This window comes from Macaca mulatta, chromosome 17 (assembly GCF_049350105.2).
Source record: "Macaca mulatta isolate MMU2019108-1 chromosome 17, T2T-MMU8v2.0, whole genome shotgun sequence".
In the NCBI taxonomy this organism is placed as follows: Eukaryota; Metazoa; Chordata; class Mammalia; order Primates; family Cercopithecidae; genus Macaca; species Macaca mulatta.
In genome coordinates this window covers 95,341,259-95,356,243 of record NC_133422.1, presented here as the reverse complement: position 1 = coordinate 95,356,243, position 14,985 = coordinate 95,341,259, and the positions used below count along the sequence as shown (strand labels likewise).

The 14,985-nt window shown below is 46.7% G+C and overlaps 1 protein-coding gene across 6 annotated transcripts in view; it reads left to right on the top strand.

The window, feature by feature from the left end:
• TMTC4 (transmembrane O-mannosyltransferase targeting cadherins 4) overlaps positions 1-14,985 on the top strand; it is a 70,113-nt gene that overhangs the window by 3,988 nt on the left and 51,140 nt on the right. For 2 of the 6 annotated variants that reach the window (XM_077973929.1, XM_077973930.1), the window contains exons 2-6: positions 359-634; positions 2,117-2,332; positions 6,665-6,780; positions 7,813-8,029; positions 14,440-14,527. In XM_077973929.1, coding sequence (XP_077830055.1) covers positions 2,171-2,332; positions 6,665-6,780; positions 7,813-8,029; positions 14,440-14,527 — 583 coding nt within the window. In that variant the 5' untranslated portion in view covers positions 359-634; positions 2,117-2,170. The remainder of the gene's footprint in view (positions 1-358; positions 635-2,116; positions 2,333-6,664; positions 6,781-7,812; positions 8,030-14,439; positions 14,528-14,985) is intronic. The other 4 variants (XM_015121395.3, XM_077973931.1, XM_077973928.1 and 1 more) reach the window with 3 other exon arrangements.

Here is a 14,985-nt window from a genome sequence, read left to right as displayed (position 1 = left end):
AGCCGTGGTGTGATCTCAGCTCACTGCAGCCTGGAACTCCTGGGCTCAAGCAGTACTCCCACCGCTCAGTCTCCCGAGTAGCTGGGACTGCAGCCATGCGCCTCCACACTCAGCTAATTTTTGTATATCTTTGTAGACATGGGGTTTCACCTTGTTGCCCAGGCTGGTCTTGAACCTCTGGGCTCAAGCCATCCACCCGCCTCAGCCTCCCAAAGTGCTGGGATTACAGGTGTGAGCCATTGCAACCAGCCTTGATTTGTTGTTTTTTAAGTAGCAGGAGTAATTTCTTTAGCTGAAATGTAAGCATAGATGTTGAGGCCTGTGTGCTGACCTGTGTTATGTTTGCGTTGTAATTTAGATTCGAGAAGTGGTTTATCCTTTGACTGGAAAAGAAAAGTAGCTGCAGTATTCCCCCAGCACTTGCTGAGAGCATGCCTTACGTGAGGCTGTGAGGCTTGAGAGACAAGCAGTGGAAGAGTTGTGGCCTGTTTCATCTCTGGATTATAAATCTGAGCCTCCTTCTGGCTCCTGGAAGGGGACAGCATCACCATGGAATGGTGTGTCCCGTTGCCTGTTGGATCTGTCTCCATCTTCACTCAGACAGAAGGCTATAGAAGGATGCCTGTGACTTCAGGTGGCCTATTTGGCTGGCTTTTTATTGATTCCATGGTCTGGGGTATCCACTTAGAGATCCAGAAACAAATACATCCAAACTGTCTTCCCAATCAGGGGGCTGGGATTCTCTTTCATCTCGGCAGGAAAAGAACAGGGTCCAGGTCCCTTAGTAAAGACAGGAGCCTCGGTACCAATCAACCAGATACTAAAAGGGATTTCCCACAGAAAATCATTCTGCGCCTCTGCTTTCAGCCTTCTGGAAGAAAGTATAATAGCTGGCCTCCCCTGAGCCTTCATTACAGCCAGGCGGTGTTGGGAATCCCGTTTAACCCTCATGACAACTCTAGAAGGCAGGCACTCCTACCACCCCCATGTTAGTGTTGAGGAAACAGGCCCAGAGAGGTCAAGTGAGTTGCCCAGAGGTACCCCAGGTCAGAACCAAGCAGTCTGACCCAAACCTGATCCTGGTAAGTCCAAAGAAAGCCCCTGTCCAGGATGTGGTGGGAATGGGGACAGATAAAAGTGTGAGTTTGGGGGTAGGTTGGGATTTGTTTTGGCGAATTCCAAGGCAGGAAGCTATCAGGCACCTCTCACCACTGACCGTTAAGATGCTTTGCAGAGGGCCGCAGGAGGTGGGCTCAGAGAGGAAAGAGGCTGTGCACAGGACCGCACAACTAACACATGGCAAGGATAGGGCACAGGCATCCCCGGTGAGAAACATTATGCCCATTTGAAAGAAAAGTTCAAAATAGTATATATTTTTATCTTGACTCTTTCACCAGGATTGAAGGTCATATCCTCACATCGAATAGCCTCCCCTCCTTTCCTTTGTATGCCTCAGCCTTTTCTGGGACAAGATATTGTCCCCACCAGTCATTTCCTCTATCTGTCCTCTGTGTCGAGCCACTAGCCTAGGAACCCAGCATTCGATCCTGTGCCCCGCCTTAGGGTTTCTCCATTCGACTCCCGTGTCTCTGTCTCAGAGTCTCAGCTCCCTGGCCTGTGTGCCTGAATGCTACAAATAGACCATAAGCTCTTTCAGAAGCAGGATTGTGTTTTACACACTACCCTCTCTCCTGCCACACACGCAGTGTGCTAAAACCCAGCAATGACTATTTATTGATTTTTCTTGATTGGATGAGGTAAGATGGTAACTTCTTTTTTTTAAGCTCTGTAAACTGGTTCAAGGATGATTAAAAATGATTTGCCTTGTGGGCTTGATGAGGATACCATTAAATTCATGTTTCTAAAGGGTATTCCAGCATCAGAAACCAAAGGGCATCTGATTTGATAGATCCTGTGGTCGGGCCCAGGTATCTGCATGTGTCCCGTGTGACTTTTCTGCCCACTAAAGTTTGGGAAGCACAGCTTCAAATTGTTAATGATCACATCCTATAAAATCATAGCATAAATGACTATCTAGCTGTTACTCACGGTGCCCACTGCAGAAACGGTCCTACCAGTGTTGATGAATATTTATATGGTGTTGTCTTTCCTGCAGATTCCTAACCAGCATAATGCTGGAGCCGGGGGCCACCAGCCTGCAGTTTTCAGAATGGCCGTGTTGGACACTGATTTGGATCACATTTTTCCATCTTCTGTTCTTCCTCCATTCTGGGCTAAGTTAGTGGTGGGATTGGTTGCCATTGTGTGTTTTGCACGCAGCTATGATGGAGACTTTGTCTTTGATGACTCAGAAGCTATTGTTAACAATAAGGTTTGTATCTCAACTCTCTTCTGGTAAACTTAACTGCCCACCTGTGTCTCAGTAATCATCTAAGTTTGTGTTGCATTGTTCTCCGTGGAACGTAGGTTAAGCATTGGCCTGGGCCCCAATGGTGCTTTCGATTTTTCTGTCTCTTTTCAACATCGCCTCCTTGATTTAGTGCCTTTCTTATTGCTGTCACCAAGGTTCCGAACCCCTGCCTGAGCTCAGACATTCCCCTCAAGAGCCCCAGTCCCCATATGGATCAAAGAGGCCGTTCTTCTAAGATGACAAGGCAAGGGGATTGCAGGGCATTGCAGACTTAGTATTTCAGATTTTGTGAAACATTTCCACAGTTGTTCAAAAAAAAAAAAAAAAACCCATCATGCATTTGCTGCAGTGATGGACGGGTGTGATCCCCTGCCAGAAGGTGCGTCTTCAGCAGCAGGCAGTGAGCTGGCTGCCGCTTTGTCCTTCTCCGAGACTGTCAGGACAGCCTGCTGACAGCTGCTGGGGCAAGAGGAATGTGCTGCCAATGGGCGCTGCAGTTCCTGCTTGTTTGGTGTTCGGAGAGTCAGTTTTGCTGGACTTGCAGAATCCCAGTCAATTTTGCTTACCAGTGGTTGCTATGTATCAGTGCAGGAAAAATGGTCATCTTTTTCCACTCCCTACCCGGAGTTAGGGCAAAAGAAAGAGGTTTGTGGGAAAAGATGAAAAAGATTCAAGCAGGCTACAAACCAGAGCAAGAAATGCAGAGGCAAGCAAGACCCAGAGGAGAAAGAACTCGGAAATGGCACAAGTTAGTCTCTCGACAATCTATTACTCAGAAGATATTTTCTGTGTGTTCCTTAGCCAGTGAAGAAGACTTAGAGGAAAATACACATTTAGCTCCCTGCTAGATATAATTAGAGCAACTCTTTGTAACACTGTTGAATGCTCTTAAAAATCTGAAGTCATGGATTCTACCAAATAAGTGGAAAGTCATTTTCATGCTGAAAATGTTGAGAACTCTCTATATGACAAGCATTTATTGTATGGGGGGGAACATGACTGATTTGCGTATATTTATTTGTGACATAATATTGCAATCGATCTCCATTTTGATGGCACAGACTAGATCATTGTTAATGGGTTTTTGTTGTTGTTGTTGTTGTTGTTGAGACAGTCTTGCTCTGTTGCCCAGGTTAGAGTGCAGTGTCACGATCTTGGCTCACTGCAACCTCCGCCTCCAGGGTTCAAGCAATTCTCCTGCCTCAGTCTCCCAAGTAGCTGGGACTACAGGCATCCCATGCCTGGCTAATTTTTGTATTTTTTGGTAGAGATGGGGTTTCACCATGTTGCCAGGCTGGTCTCGAACTCCTGACCTCAGATGATCTGCCTACTTTGGCCTCCCAAAGTGCTGGGATTACAGGCATGAGCCACCACACCCGGCCAATGTTTATTTTTTTTATTTTATTTTATTTTTTTGAGACGGAGTCTCGCTCTGTCGCCCAGCCCAGGCTGGAGTGCAGTGGCGCGATCTCGGCTCACTGCAAGCTCCGCCTCCCGGGTTCACGCCATTCTCCTGCCTCAGCCTCCCGAATTCAAGTTCTTCATTTGTAATTTTCCTCAAATTCACTCAGCAGTTACTGTAGATGATTCTGTTTCAGTTCTTTTTTAAACCATGCTTAAAAGAACTAAGTAAGTCTACACAGCTATGTCAAACTGGTGGCTTTTTCGTGAGGTGGGGACAAAGTCTTACTCTGTTGCCCAGGCTGGAGTGCAGTGGTGCAGTCATAGTTCGCTGCAGCCTCCAATGCCTGGGCTCAAGTCATCCTCCCTTCTTAGCCTCCCGAGTAGCTAGGATTACAGTCACGCACCACCACGCGCAGCTGATTTTTAAAATTTTTTGTAGAGACAGAGTCTCACTGTGTTGCCCGGCTGATCTCAAACTCCTGGCCTGAAGTGATGCTCCCACCTTGGCCTCCCAAAGTGCTGGGATTACAAGCACAAGCCACCATGCCCAGCACAGATTGGTGGCTTAATGGCCACAGAATTGTTTTTCTCACAAAGATAGAGTTTTATTATTTAAATTCCATTATTCGTTTTGGTGAGAATATCTTGACTCTTCTACTCGTGTGAACCAGAAGACATATAAAGTGTTAATTCAGAAACCATGTTGAAAAATGTTGGTCAGCTAGGAAGAACAAAAACACGAGCCGTGTTGTGTGTGGAGGCCCTGGTGTCTGGGTGTAATTCTCGTTCCTTCTGTGAGGTGAGGCAGATGAAGCCATTTCGTGGTTCTGCTGAGCATGGTCTTGGCAGTGTTTTTGGGAGCATCACACTGTGCCCCTTTTGTTAACTTGCTAGCCCTCCCTTTTTCTTTTCCTAGTTAATGAAAGGCACTCCTCCATTCATTGGCACTGTGCCTACAGTAATGTGAAACAGGCTGTTACTGGATTTTAGTGATGTTAGAGACTGTTTTCCAGATGCTTCCTTGCCGTGTGGAGTTGCCGTTTTTGTTCCTTGAGATGATGATCTTTGAGACAGTGGAGTTAGGGGGAATTTTAGACACAATACATTTTTTCCATAAATCATTATGCGGAAGAATTGACCTTTCTTTCTGTAGCACACCCTGCTGTGGAGGCTCCACCTAATCAAATATTTAGAGCCTCGTTGGTGTTCATTTCCTGTTCAAAGGGAGGAAAAGATCCTCCACCCAAGCCCCTCACAGCTGACCGGGTGCTTCTGTAAGAGTGTAGAAGAAGGTAGGTTTCCAGGCTTGTCACTGAGTCAACGAAGGGAGCAGGTGACTCACACGACCTTCACAGAATCTCTAACCCATTCTCGGGGAGTGGTCAGTGCACTCCTGGCCTCTGAAGCTGATCACTGTGGAAGCAAATGTCACCCTTAACAGTGGACATTGGTGACCAGCTTTGCATCTGTCACCTCTTTTCAAGCCTTTCCCTTTGAGTCAGCAAGCGCTTAAGTTGCAAGTGCCGAGCTGCACGGTGGGTGTGGACTTTTATTGCTCTTTGGGGCCACCCATCATTTGACCCATTTCTGTTTGGGGCATTCTTAGGTGCTCAGAAGACGATTTGATTAGGGAACTGGCACAGATGGGCTGTCCCGTCAGGTGCGCCCACCTGTTGGAGTTAGGAACTGGTCACGCGAGGTGGGGGCCCAGAGGCAGCCGGGCAGTCTCTGCGAGGTGCCCGGGGCATGATGGGTGGCTTTGCTCCTGCCATGTGGCCCTGCCCTGGCTTTCCAGGCCACAGGGGACTCTGTGAGCTGCACACTGCCCTTTGAAGAATTCCCTTTTTGTTTAAATTAATCAGAGTTTGGTTATTGCAATGAAGAATCTTGACTGACAACCCAGGGAAATGATCAGCATGTTGTTATTTCTAGTCCCTAAAACGTTGGTTTAATTACGCTTTAAAGAGAAAGTTAATCTGTCATTTTTCTTACTTACTCCACTACAGTGCCTTGTTTGCCTCTCTTCTCTTTAGACACAATTTAAGCCATCTACTTTCATCTTTTAAATGTAAAAAAAAAATGCATTTTAAGCATCTGTAGTATAGTACCAAATTAAACTACCTCAGCAGTAAGAGAGGTATAGAGTTTTTTTAATATTGAGTGATTTTTATCTGTAAAAATTAAGGATTTTTTTCTGATTTCATAGTCTGCTAGCTCATGATCAAAAATGGAAACTTACGAAAATATGTTTATCCACTTTTGTGTTTTAACTGGGACATTTTGGTAAGTTACCCTATTTATTAGATGTGAGAAGTTAATAGTGATCTTATTTAGCTGTGTGGTCCACTTATATTTGACACATATTAAGCACCTTCTGTATATAGCCAGCAAACCCAGATGTGGCCCAGTCCTCGTGGAGCCCAGTCTAGTGGCACAGACAAATAGTCATGTGACTGTAAGTTGCCAGGGTGCCACGCACTGCTTGACAGGGTGAGATGCCCAGAGACCCATGGAAGAGGGACGGGATCAGCTCAGGAAGGGCAGAGCTGGGCAGCTGGGAGATGAATGGCGGGAGGAGTTGAGCCGTGAAGAGTTGAGGGTGACTGTCCAGGGACGACCCGCACATGCAGAGCCTCTGGGTTGGGAGCTGGCAGGAGCACAGCACCAGAGACATGGGCCTGCAGAGTTCAGGGGAAGCTGTCGGTCCCAGGAGGGTGAAAGCCCAGTGGGGTGAGCCCATGTGTAGTTTGAGATGATCAACATAGAGAACATGCTGGGCGCAGCAGCCCCGCTAGGAGGCCTGACTGCATCCCGGGTGAGAGATGGAGGAGCTTGGCTTAGGGCTGGTGGGAGACCCTTGTCCAGAACGTCCCATTTGTGTCCCTGCAGGACCTCCAAGCAGAAACGCCCCTTGGGGACCTGTGGCACCATGATTTCTGGGGCAGTAGACTGAGCAGCAACACCAGCCACAAGTCCTACCGGCCTCTCACCGTCCTGACTTTCAGGTAAGCCGTGACATCGAAGGGCCTGGGAAGGTCACTCCCGGCTTGTGTGTGACATTGGAGACAGGTGTGTGTCAGCAGGCTCTCAGCATTCAGGAGTCCAGTCAGTGACTCAGGTGGGGTCTGAGCTGCTCACATACATGGGTGTCTAGGTGCAGAGAAGGCGAGCGGGGCCCCTGTGAAGGATGGCATGCACATGGGTGGTGGTTCATATTTTTCTCAGTTCTTGGAGGTTTGACCCTTTGCTGGTTAACACCAATGGAATAATATGAGTGAAAGCGACATGAGGCCTCTGATGAAACTTATGTTTTTCACTACAGAAATAAATAAGGTATAAGTCTTCCTACTGTTACCAAGTCAATATGCAAAAGCAAGATGCAGCTTGCAAACAGTCCCCCCTCCATTAAACAGGGAGCCACTTGCACTGAATAGATGCATTCACCTCACAAAGGTTCTCGTCCATACCTGTTTCTCGGGTGCATTTAAACACTTGTGTGTAGACGTCCCACAGGAGCGTAGGAGTGATGAATTGGAACCACCAGCAGCTGAGAAACAGTCAGAATAGGAATCCCTGCCAGCGGAGGGTGTTTCGCTGGGGGAAGGCTGGTGGGCATACTGATATGAAGCCCTTTGGAGGATAAGCAAGGTATAAGACTCTCTTAAATCCAGGTCCCTAGGGGGTAGCCATGAGTAATGTGTGGAATATTGTATCTTCCTGGAATGCAGCCTTGCCCCTTCTGCATGTAAAACATCGTCTAGCTTTCCTTTCGATTTTCCTCTGCAAGTTGCTTCAGTGCCACTCGCCTTGGACACATCCGTTTCATCCCTTTTTCCCTGTAGTTACATTCCCACCTTTTCCACAGCCTTCTTAGCTCGACAGGCATTATTTATCTTGGTGCTATTTTTATCAAGCTGGCACAAAGTCTTCCACTTCTCCTTTTAGTATTTCCACACACAAGCCTTCCCCTCCAGACCGTTGCCATTTCTTGCCGCTTGCCGCTGCACGTGTACCCTGAACTCCCTGTGTTTCTGCAGGATTAACTACTACCTCTCGGGAGGCTTCCACCCCGTGGGCTTTCACGTGGTCAACATCCTTCTGCACGGTGGCATCTCTGTCCTCATGGTGGATGTCTTCTCCGTTCTGTTTGGCGGCCTGCAGTACACCAGTAAGGGCCGGAGGCTGCACCTCGCCCCCAGGGCATCCCTGCTGGCCGCGCTGCTGTTTGCTGTCCATCCTGTGCACACCGAATGTGTAAGTGTCGTCTGCATGAGGCATCTGTATGCACGTGAGAAGTGATGTGACACCCCCGTGTCGCCTGGTTTCCTAAAACAGGCTCCCTTTATGTACCCATCTTGGTTCCAGAGCTGGAGAAAGTCTACTCCACAGTATACTCTAGAAATAGAAAGGACACTACATAAATACCCTGCCAGACATTTGAAACGATTCTGTCTGGGGCAGAGACATGTCTCTGGTGAAAAAAATGCAGAGCACCATACTGGTGGAGACTGTGTAATAAGGTATGGTGTGATCTCTGCTGATACTTTCTGTTTAGCTTCTAGGATAACACCAGCGGTGAAGGCACGGATGTTAAATATTGCCGGGCTTTGGGGTCTGAAGTTCGGAGGCTAAGAACTGTTCTTCAATGGAGGGTCTGATGCAGTGTTTCTGTGTTCGCTGACAGTTTTATGATTTATAAAACCCTTTCTTAGACTTAACATGATTGTTACGAAAACGCTGTGACATCACCTGGGCTAATATAACCGTTTCCACTTTAGGAATGAGGGAAAGGCGTGGGGGGATAAAAATTTATCCAGGGTGAGGAGCAAGTGGATGTCGGGCAGGACTTAAATTCTGGGCTTCCCCGGCCTCCACTGAGGAGATGCTGACGGACTTGGTGTTGAACTGGAAAGTGGTGCCCGTGCCCTGCTGGGGAGCTGCTCGTGAAGCCTCTCCACCCTCCTCCTCCTCACCCTGTGTGATCCTCTCCCCAGGGTGATCAGGCAGCTCTGGTGGGTGCCCACCCTCCTGGAGGCTACGTCTCCATCCCATCGAGCTGCCTCTGTGTATTTGGAATAGGCTGTGCTGGGATTTCACTAGACATTTGTGAAGTTTTCAGGAACCACCCGCTGCACCACCACATGGACCCTTTGAAAATGCAAAAGGCAGCATGTTTGCTGAGGGACGAGATTTGACTCGAGTCATTCATTCTGTGAGCACGAAGTGCATAAAATAATCACATACACTTTATAACTTCCCTCACGGTAGACTTCTCATTTCATCGGGATTGAAATCTCTACATTTAACCAGTTGCATGTTGCTTCTTGGAGTTTCAAGATGCTGAGCAGAAGTCCTGTTTTTAGCATCTGACTTTATTAAACTGTCTATTCACTCCAGTATCAGGAGTGTTGTGGAGTTGTTATCACACCCCCCTCCTGATATCTTTTTAAATCTTTATTTTTTACCTCAGCAAATTCAGAGGACGTTAAGGGCTGGATAGGCTGGGGACTGCTGTGTAAAAATTTAGTTATAAGCTCTTTATAGATAACTGTGACTGAATTAGACTTTGTTTCAATCCGAGTTCTCTCTGGGACCCAGATATAGTGTAGCCAGTGGTCCTGAATAAGGGACTGGAAGACAGGGACTCACTGGAGAAGTTCTGGTTCTGTCTTCCTTCTCATCTAATTTAGCGTGATCTCAAAAGCAAAATAATACTTGAATTATTAGCCAAGGAAAGTTTTCTAAAATTCTCATTTTAAATATTCAGAATTTGATTTATAAAAAGGTTTCAAGTGCCAACAAGTATAACAGTGTGCTTACACACGTACACACTCACACACACACATTCTCTCACACACACACTCACATTCCAGATAAATGCAAGCTGGGAACATGTAATCTTAAAAGTCCACATTCCAGATGGTTAAAAGGAAACTGAGGCAGACTAGCTCTAGGAGAAAAAGGAGTATTTGAAAAACCTCTCTCTCTTCCCCTCCCCACCATGACATCCATTCAAACTCAGATTTCAAGAAATACTTGTGGATAATTAAGAGTTAGCATTGGAAGACAGATATTTTGTATGTTTACCTTTCAGTGTTTCTGCAGATAGTATTCAGTTTACTTCTGTCTGCATTCCCCTGTTATCTCCTACCCTGCAGTTAAAAATTCCAGCTCTAGGCCAGGCACAGGGGCTCACACCCATAATCCCAGCACTTTGGGAGGCCAAGGCAGGTGGATCACTTGAGGTGAGGAGTTCCAAACCAGCCTGGCCAACATGGTGAAACCCCATCTCTACTAAAAATACAAAAACGAGCTGGGCATGGTGGTGCACACCTGTAGTCCCAGCTACTCGAGAGGATGAGGCAGGAGAATCGCTTGAACCCAGGAGGCAGAGGCTGCAGTGAGCCAAGACCATGCCACTGCACTCCAGCCTGGGCAACAGAGCAAGACTGTCTAAAAAAAAAAAAAAAAAAATTCCAGCTTTAAAAATATGCAAAGAACGGAACACCCAAGGAAACGGGTGGCAGGCGAGCTCCTCCTAGGTGTTCAGCGAGGAGTCAGTCCCGCTTTCTGGCCGGCAGAGCCAGCAGCCTGAATCATGGCCTTGGGCACAGCAGCCCCAGCCACATTGATCCCTGTGGGATGAGGACAATGGGGATTTGGTTAGTAAACTGCCTCAGTTTACCCCATTTGTCTCAGCGTACATTTATTAAGAGACAGTAATAGCAGTATAGGCCCCTGCAGGTTTTAGTGACATGAATTTCTTTTTTTTTTTTTTTTTCCTTTTTTCTTTTTTGATACACAGTCTTACTCTGTCACCTAGGCTGGAGTGCGGTGGCGCAATCTTGGCTCACTGCAACCTGCGCCTCCCAGGTTCAAGTGATTCTCCTCCCTCAGCCTCCCGAGTAGCTAGGACTACAGGCATGCACCACCACACCTGGCTAATTTTTGTATTTTTAGTAGAGATGGGGTTTCACCATGATGGACAGGCTGGTGTCAAACTCTTGGCCCCAAGTGATCCACCTGCCTCAGCTTCCCAAAGTGCTGGGATTAGAGGCGTGAGCCACTGCACCTGGCCTAACATGAATTTCATTATATTAACATTTACATTAATATGTTTTAGGTCTTTACACTCTCCAACATTTCACACTGAAAATGATTTTGCCCACTGCAAATAAGCACCTGAATTTTCCAGTCTTCTAGGGTGATCAGCCGTCTCGTGTGCCTGAGATTGAGAGGGTTCTGGGACTGGGGACTTCCCATTTGAAAGCAATGACAGCCGGGCAAATAGGGATGACTTGGGCACCCCACAGTCTTGCCCCCTCCTGGTCTCCGCTTGGTGATGCTGTAATTGCAGTCAGTGTTTTGTGCTCCTCAACTGACGGGAGTGTCTGTCTTTTTCTAATGAGCCACCGCACATTGCTGAGTGGTTTGTAGACACCCAAAGCCTCTGATAGCCCAGTCCCCACTGCAGAGAGGAGAGTCTGGGAGGGCCACACAGCCCCTGGTCTGCTGGTGGCTCTTCAGCTCTGTGTGGCCATCAGCAGGAGGATCCCAGCGCTTCCCTGAGGACAGAAGTGGCTTGTATGGGCTTTACTTTTTATTTTCCTCAGAGTGTTGGGGAAGATTTCACTTTGTCTGAATTCCAACATCAAGGAAAGAAGCTCGGGCCCCCTTAAGAGTTCTTCCTGTAGCCGGGTGTGGTGGTGTGCGCCTGGAGTCCCAGCTACTTGGGAAGCTGAGGTAGGAGGACCGCTCAAGCCCAGGAGTTTGAGGCTGCAATGAGCTATGATCACGCCAGTGCACTCCAGCCTGGAAAACACAGTGAGACCCTGTCTCTGAAAGTGAAAAATGAAACAAAATGTTTAAAAAGAGTTCTGTCTATCTAATGAACCCAGACTTTAATCCAGAAGGAAGTTTCCCCACCCCCCTAATTCCTTTTCATGGCCCCCATGCAAATTGTACCTACTGGGGAAACAATGGTACCGCCTGCTTTATGGATTCAGAGGGATTGCAGTGATTTCTCCAGAAAACTCTGAGTGTTTCACGTTATTTGTGAGAAAAAAAAAATAGCCTTTGTAGAAAAGTTTGCCTAAAAATACATATTATGCAAATATCAGAAAAGGAAAAGAAAATGTTTTCTTGCTTATGTACATTCTCAAACAGTGATTGGATGCAGTCCCTCCTTGGGTAGCTTTTTAACATTCTTTTAGTGAAATCTCTCTTAATTACTATGCCAAAAACATTCATTGTAAATACTAAATGCTGTCTTGCTTTAAAACACTTCCCATACTTTAAAAATTTTGTTTTTCTTTATGTCAAAGAACATAATGTACATTGCTTAAAGTCGTGGGATGGTCTTCGACAATTAGCAGAAAGAAACATTTCTGTAAAAATAAGCTTTTGATGTTTAAATTTCATTTTTGGTGATTCTTCAGATCTCCCCTAGCCATCCAGATAGCAAGTGGTTTAGGCAGCCTGGCCCTCCTGGCCCCTAGCCCTAGTATTTTTCCAAACCACTTCCTTCCCCCTCTCTCACCTCACTTCCCCTTGGTCTCTGACACCTGCTCCCCCTGTTTCCTGTGACCCTGTTCTCTGTGGTCTCCTTCAGACAGGCTTGTCTGGCTCGGCATTCGTTGCTTTCTCTTCTCCAGAGGGTTGGGATTCCAGTCCATCCCGAGGTGCTGTAGATAGCCACAGCTCTAAGACGCTCTGTCTCCTCTCGTGTCCTCCTGGCATGAGGACCACAGAGCCAGGATGCTCCAGCTGCCTCCTCACTCACCCAGGGCTGTGGAGATGACACCTGAGCTTCTGCGTCCTTTGTCCTTTGCCTTTCTGCTACTCCTGTTCATAGACACACCCCATAGGACCCACCGGGGAACTCACAGTGAGCCGCACCCACGCTGTACCAGGCTCTGTTCTGTGTGGCTCCATCTCTGACTATTTTACTGTGTCCCTGATGGAGTGAGTTTCCAGCCCTGCGTATTCCAGAGCTCTCATTGTATATTCATTTCATTCATAAAGCAATTGGATTGTTCCCCTCCAGCATACTGGCATACTTGTTCCAGATCTGTTAAGCCTTTGTTTTGTCCCTAGCTTCCTTCTCGGTAGCGTTTGTGTGTGTGTAGTGTTCATTGGGCGGATTTATCAGCTTATTCAATCTTCCCAACCATCACCTAACACCATAGGCTGCCACGTACGCATCATCGGGAGGTCACAGTTACAGTGACAAATGGTCCTTGGCATTTCATGTATAACCGGTGTAGGGGAATCTGCTCCTAAAAGACATTCTTTTTTAGCTACTGACTGCATGTGAACTTGAGAATCACATGTAAATATAGTAATTTCATAGTCAGTGTATATTTTCTTATCTTGATTTATAGAAAAGTCCTTTATTCTGCAGCTCATATATCACATCCCCATCCTCTGGGAAGGGATTAAACTACCAGCCTTTAAAGTGATACCTGGACAATCACAGCAGAAGCTTTGGTCCGTGTCACATTCAGGTGCCAGTTAGTAAAGAATCCCACCTAAACTAGTCCAGTACTGCTGGGTGGAATTCTGTGTCTTTCATCACCGTACAGCACTGGGAGAACAATGACTGGAGTCATCAGCCTGAAAGAAAGAAACACATAGTTTATATTGCTTCATTCTCACTGAGGAAAGGAAGGGCAGAGTCACCATGTGGAAAATGTGGGAAAGAAATGGCAGAAATTGTATTCTGTGCTCATCCTACTTGTTAATCACTCTTGAAGCATTCGGCTTTCCAGGTTAACCCACTTAATCAGTTTTGGTCTGAAGGGAAAAAAAAGGGGGCAGAGGGAGCTTTGAAGGATTACTCCTGTTTTTTTTTTTCTATCGGCAGGACGGCTTTTCACACTTCTCTCGCACCTTTATGTCCTTCATGTTTCCAATCACATTTTATTTTTTAAATATCATGCCCTTTGAGCTGATAACATTTTCCGATTGAAAATCCACTTTGTGACCTCAGAAGACTAAGTCTTTGGAGCTCTTGGGTATCGTGTGTTAAAGAACACAGCTCACAGCTTTTACGGCACACACATATCGCCGTCTGTGTCCAGCGGAATAGCTAGCAGCAGGTTCAAACCAATCCGCTGTTCTCTTGAAGCAGTTAAATCAAGTCCTACACCCAAAAGGAAGGAGAGAACTGATTGTAAGGTAACACCAAACGCTGTTACACAGCTACATCGTGTATTTATTTTAATATGTGGCAGAGTCTGGGAAGTTTCTTGTTTTATATGTCTAAAGAATTTTGGTTTTGGCCAGGCACAATGGCTCACACCTGTAATCCCAGCACTTTGAGAGGCAGAGGTGGGTGGATCGCTTGAGCCCAGGAGTTCAAGACCAGTGTGGGCAACATGGTGAAACCCCACCTCTACAAAAAATACAAACAGTAACCAGCTGTGGCGGTGTGCTGGTGTGCGCCTGTGCTCCCAGCTACTCAGGAGGCTGAGATGGAAGAATTGCTTGAGCCCAGGGGGGTTTGAGGCTACAGTGAGCCAAGATCACACCACTGCACTCCAGCCTGGGTGGCAGAGTGAGACCCTGTCTCAAAAAAAAAAAAAAATGGTTGTGTCTCCTAAGTTTAGGATTTGCTTAAATGTGTTTTATGTAATTCTTTGTTTTCTTCCCCCTCTTTTAAGGTTGCTGGTGTTGTCGGCCGTGCAGACCTCCTGTGTGCCCTGTTCTTCTTGTTGTCTTTCCTTGGCTACTGTAAAGCATTTAGAGAAAGTAAGCATTCCGTTTGCCTCCTGAATTTTCCACCTTCTTCATGTTTTTGTCCTGTTGAGCAGCGTCTTAACAGGTGGGAAAGAATCCATCTATATGAGTGTGTCACTCTGAGGGGATGTGGACCAGAGGGTGCATAAACTCTCTTTAGATATGTATGTCTGTTTGCGCCATCGCTTTTTCCATGATGCAAAGCTCTGACGTTGGTGTTCACACTGTGGCCTATCCTATTGGGTATTGAGACCAAGAGCAGAAGCAGCAGCAGGATTGAGTTTTGCTATTTTATTTCCTGCAAAATTACAGGATTGCGAATGATTCCAGGACAGCCTTTCCTGTTTTGATGTTCTAGGTATTTATTGCCCAGCTATCCTTCCACAGCTTCCAAAGGTGGCTTGGAAAGAGCCAGGGAGATTTTTCATACACTGTCCCTCCTTCATCCCATCCTGTCCAGACTGAACCCA